The 5479-nt window shown below is 37.7% G+C and overlaps 1 protein-coding gene across 1 annotated transcript; it reads right to left on the reverse strand.

Moving 5' to 3' along the window:
• Positions 1–184: 184 nt before the first annotated feature.
• On the reverse strand, positions 185–2258 carry LOC105889530 (complement C1q-like protein 3). The gene is made up of 4 exons (XM_012815392.3): positions 1927–2258; positions 1796–1843; positions 1230–1355; positions 185–1061 (listed from the first exon to the last, which is right to left on the reverse strand). Exons 1-4 carry the CDS (start codon positions 2099–2101, stop codon positions 778–780), a joined length of 633 nt encoding a protein of 210 aa, XP_012670846.2. The 5' UTR covers positions 2102–2258; the 3' UTR covers positions 185–777.
• Positions 2259–5479: the final 3221 nt, after the last annotated feature.

Consider the following 5479-nt stretch of genomic DNA (forward strand, 5'->3'; position numbering starts at 1 on the left):
TCAATATGTCAGTGTTGTATGATGTATCCTCCAATTGCTCTAAATAAATGTGCTAAATTCCAACAACCACCACTATACACGACAAGAACAACAGCAACACCACAAAACATGTTACTTGTTTATTGATTTTTAACCCAAAGGATTTGCTATCAAACAAATCACATCGCTGTGTAATTGTATACAAATATACAGTTATATAGTTGTCACTTCACTTTTTGTACATCCCTTCCCTGGGCTTGAAGGCTAATTTGCTAGCATGATGGCTGTCTTTGGAATTAGCTTTAACTTACATCTATGTTGAGTTTATTCTTTCTCTGGCAAGCGGCTGCTATTGTAATGAAATGATCACAATGTGCTTGTGTGACAGTGCAGGTACTTTACACAACCCCCTTGATGCCATGTCATCAGCTCAAAGGTCAAAACAACCATTAAGTCAGTGACTACTGTTGATCTAAACTGAAGGCACATATTAGGCTACTGGCAATCAAAGTTAAAACCCAGTGACTGTAAAAGAAGACATCACTGCCAGCACTGTTCTATTTCATGTAAAATTCTTTGCCTATTCAAAAGATGTTCAGGAATATTTTTTTCAGTTGTAGTTCATTGTTAATCTTTAAAATCTCAAGTACAGCAGGTCATTAGGTTAGATGTGAGATTATGCACTTACAGTCAATTATGATTAATATAGATGGAAGTTTTGATTTCGCCTCAACAGGCGTTGTATATAGAAGGACATGGAAATGTCACTTTTACTATAGAAAATGAGACACCTCTGACTCACTTGGCAGAGAGGAGGAAGCCACTGAAAGTATTGCGCCTGTTTCCGTCAGTGTAGACGGCCCTGTTAGCAAACATCTGCATGTACACCGTGTCTGACGGTTCCAACAGGAGAGTGACAGAGTTAGACGTTGTGTCTTCTGTGTCCTCTCCAGGTGGATTATCCGACGCTGAGACCACCATTTCCCCGTTCTTCATCAACTTTGCCCCAGTGGCGTTTTTCCACGGGTTGAAAATGACAAAGGTGAAAAAGTAGACCCCTTTCACGGGTGCTGTGAACATGCCTGTCAGAAATACCCACATATTTTATGTTATTATTGTTATTAGTGTAAAGAATCAGCTACTACTTTCTACTACTATAAACCACTACAGTAAGAGTTTAGTTCCTTCAAACATGCTAACCTCAGCAAGTCTTTCAAGGTTTCCCAAAAAACAATTTCAAAAGTGATTACCTGTATTTGGATCATAAGCAATTCCGTCATTTGTAATGACATTCTCGTATTTTAGTGTAAAATCCTCTGGGAAAGGTCCAATAACTTCATGTAAATTCTCAGTCTGTAGTGTGGCGGTGAATGCCACTTTTGCAGTGGGCGCAGCAAAGAACAGAAATGAATGACACAGTAAACTCTAAACATGTTATATTTCAAACAGAAACTGACAATTTCTGCAAATAGGACCCTGATCTAGTCACATAGTAATGAGACAAACACTTTGCATACAGAACGATTTGGAATAATCACCAAAAGCCAAAACACAAAGAAAGACAAAAATGATTGGAAGGGTATGCGTTAGGGATCAATTATGAATGTTTCAAGGTCTTTTCAGTTTGTGCGTTAAGGTTAAGTTTAAACCCCTCAGCATCTCAACACTGTTACCAACCAGTATTTGACACAAAGATCATCTGGAGCTGTCCACAAGTGGAAAGGAAGGAGAAATGAATCCCAGAATCTTAGTACATACACAAACATCCAGGAAATCAACTAGAGGGGAATATCTGGTATTTTCTGTTGCTTCTCACCTACAGTCTTCAGTTCCTTTGTGATTTTTTCCACTTGCTTCTCTAGGTCTGAAACAATGAGTTTACACTAAAGTGAGTATTGATCTATAACCCAGAATCATGTTGTTCTGTTTTTCACTAGTTCATATTACCTTCATTTTGGCTCTTCAGACTCTGCACCTGGGCTTCTGTCAGTTCTAGCCGTTGCTTCAGATCCTTCACAGTGTCCCAAAAGCTGATTTCAGAGTCTGTGGCTCCATGTAATTCTGCCACACACAGAGAGAAAAAAAAACAAAAAAAAACAATCCGCTTTGGAGAAATCATCATCTTTGCAGACCTCTTTGGAATCGTTTAAGGACTTTTGGAGTTTCTGTGCACAATAAACTATGCAATCTGTTAAATATTAACCTCAAGATTGACTGTTTGATTGATTGTTGCCTGTGGCCAGAAAGGAGAATAGGTGAGCAAGCCTATTAGGTATGAAATTTAAAAAGGTGAATTTTGAATGTTGGTCCAAAAGGGTACAAAGTTCAATCTAACTCAGACACAGCATTTCCTAAACAGTCCTGTAACGGTCACATGACATTACCTATGGCTGCTGAACTCTGCTATTTCCTATATCAAAGTATAATTGTATTATATATTGAATGGATATGCATATTTTCCCAAGCAATTATGTAAAAACAGAGAAAAGAAATAAATGTATTTAAAAAACACCCTGGTTCCAGAAATCTACTTCATTAATCTGTCTGAGCATAATGATAGAAAACCAAGACAAGAAATGTATCCAGTGGCTGTCATGCCTGTTTCAAAACTAAGAGGAAGCCTGGCGAGACATGAGACATGGGACCCTCCACACTGTGGATTGTAAACCTGACATCGGTGGGAACAAAGGGTCACCCTAACAACAAGCAATACAGACACACAAAGGAGGTCTCAAGGGCCATAAATAAGTTAATAGTAAATTAATATAAAGAAAAGAATGAATATGAAACAAATTTGAAAAAGCATTGTAACTACACCATAAATGCTTAAAGCTCCTGCTGTCCAGAGAAGGTAATTTTTAAATAAAATTTCCGCCCATCAATCCACACTCAGTACAGGATTTAAGCTGTATTGTACAACACTGAGCAAATACAAATATGTGCAGCAATATTGACCCCTGTCTAGTTGGAACATTTGGAAATGTATCCCAATGGACCCCTCTGATCGATCCATTCAGGTTTTCTGCGGCTGAACTTCAGCCCTACCGTAAGGGACTGGTTTACTCTCCGAAAGACTTGTATATTGTGCTTGGTGTCTTGTTTCATTTATGAACTAAGATAAGTATGATGATAGTTGATAAGAAGATATAGCAACTTCTAAATGCTATTAATTAATTTACCTGATATTTCATAAATTACATATTTTTCTGTTTTTACCATAGATGTAGCTCTCGTTTGTGATAAATATAGAACAACTGCATGAGGTTTATGTACTGTTTCCCTTGTCCACCAGATGACGCTGTCCACAATTTATGTCTTTACTCTGCTGCTGAGCATTGGGATTCCTCTTATAGGCAAAGTGCAGACACAAGACCCTCAGCTGCCCTGCCCTCGCTGGCATTCCTGGCACCCCTGGGCACAACGGCCTCCCTGGCAGAGACGGAAGGGATGGGAAAGATGGCAGAGAAGGAGCTTCTGGACCCAAGGGGGAAAAATGAGATCATGGTGTGTGTGTGTGTGTGTGTGTGTGTGGTGTGTGTGTGTGGTGTGTGTGTGTGTGTGTGTGTGTGTGTGTGTGTGTGTGAGTATATGTATGTGTGTGACAGTGATGTGTCTATGTATATGATATGAACCTTTATGTTAATGTTAATTAATTATAGGTTAATGTTTGTTCGTGTTGATTATATGTTAATGCTTACAGATTTTTTGTGTGTGTTGGGATCTCCATGTCTGTTTTTGCATGCACTGCATGATCTCATTCCACAGGGTTGGTAGTCCAAGGGCCTCCTGGTAAAATGGGTCCAACAGGTTGCCCAGGTCTACCTGGTTCCAAAGGAGAGAAAAGAGATTATGGTACAAATATTTTATCTTACATTTTAACCATCTTTAACAATTTCATTTTGCAGTCTTATTTTTTTTTGCATTTAATTTTAATCAACAAAGTTTTCTATAGACATCATTGAAAGTACTCTTCAACATTCAGGACTGATTGATGCCAGTTTGGTGACAACTTTACAGTCAGAAATCCAGAGTCTCAAGTCCAGACTAGAATAGAGAAAGGTACTGCAAGATGCGTCTTTTGCGTGACAAAGTCTGAAAAGCAACCCTTCATGTCTTTGCAAAACACTCTTTACCCTTGCTTTCTTACTATGTGACTAGATCAGCAATTAACCTATAAGAAATTAACCTATAAGAAATTGCTGTCACAGTTTCTGTTTTAATTGTAACATGTTTAATAGTATTTACTGTGTAATTACAGTGCATGAAATGCCCTGTATTGTTATTCCTAGGCTTCTTATACTTCTTCTTCTTCTTCTTCTTCTTCTTCTTCTTACCGACTTCTGCGCTTAATTCAGCTTGAACCGCTTAACGTAGAAACTTCGTTCAAACTTTGCTGCATAGGTCTTGTTAAGGACACTTATGCTATGTATTTTTCATTTTTCTAAACTTTATACTTTTTAAAATATTAAAGAAAAACTAATACAATTTCTCCCATTGACATACATTGGGCCATTATGACATCATAATAGGGTCTTTAAATTGGCTTGCACCTGTGCTTCACTGACACCTGCGCCAAGGTTCCAAGGCTCCTCTTCTCTCTGTCCCTCTCCATTCAACTGTATAACTAGGAATATTAAGAGACACCTTCCATTCTCTACTTTTTTTTCTCTCTATCTTTCTCTCTATCCCTCTCACTCTACTTTCTCTCACACTCCATCTCTCTGCTTCACTCCATTTTCTCTCCTTCTTTCAATATTTTCCCTCCACTCTCTCTTCTTTCCTTCTTTCCTTCTTCACTCTTCTTTTCTTTCTTCTTTCCTTCTTCCACTCTTCTTTCCTTCTTCCACTCTTCTTTCTTTTTTCTTTCCTTCTTCCACTCTTCTTTCCTTTCTTCTTTCCCTTCTTTCTTTTCTTCTTTCCTTCTTCTACTCTTCTTTCCTTTCTTCACTCTTCTTTCTTTTCTTCTTTCCTTTTTCCACTCTTCTTTCCTTCTTTCACTCTTCTTTCTTTTCTTCTTTCCTTCCACTCTTCTTTCCTTCTTTCACTCTTCTTTCTTTTCTTCTTCCTTTCTTAACTTTTGCATTTCATGCACTGGTATTTCCTTCAGGAAATGCATTTTCTAGTTACAGTGCATGAAATGCCCTGTATTGTTATTCCTAGGCTTCTTATACTTCTTATTACAGTGCATGAAATGCCCTGTATTGTTATTCCTTCGTTTCTTATTACAGTGCATGAAATGCCCTGTATTGTTATTCCTTCGTTTCTTATTACAGTGCATGAAATGCCCTGTATTGTTATTCCTAGGCTTCTTATTCTTCATCTTCTTCTTATTATTCTCTTTACCGACTTCTGCGCTTAATTCAGCTTGAACCGCTTAACTTAGAAACTTTGTTCAAACTTTGCTGCATAGGTCTTGTAAAGGACACTTATGCTATGTATTTTTCATTTTTCTAAACTTTATACTTTTTAAAATATTAAAGAAAAACTAATACAATTTCTC

The sequence above is a fragment of the Clupea harengus genome, chromosome 22, assembly GCF_900700415.2.
Source record: "Clupea harengus chromosome 22, Ch_v2.0.2, whole genome shotgun sequence".
Taxonomy (NCBI): domain Eukaryota; kingdom Metazoa; phylum Chordata; class Actinopteri; order Clupeiformes; family Clupeidae; genus Clupea; species Clupea harengus.

Excerpts from the sequence above, each read along its gene's own strand:
- LOC105889530 (XM_012815392.3), bottom strand. The coding sequence starts at position 2,101 with ATGATGATTTCTCCAAAGCGGATTGTTTTTTTTTGTTTTTTTTTCTCT. Across the intron at positions 1,844-1,926 it reads TCTGAAGAGCCAAAATGAAG|ACCTAGAGAAGCAAGTGGAA; the intron begins GTAATATGAACT and ends TCATTGTTTCAG. Across the intron at positions 1,062-1,229 it reads TGCTTATGATCCAAATACAG|GCATGTTCACAGCACCCGTG; the intron begins GTAATCACTTTT and ends TATTTCTGACAG.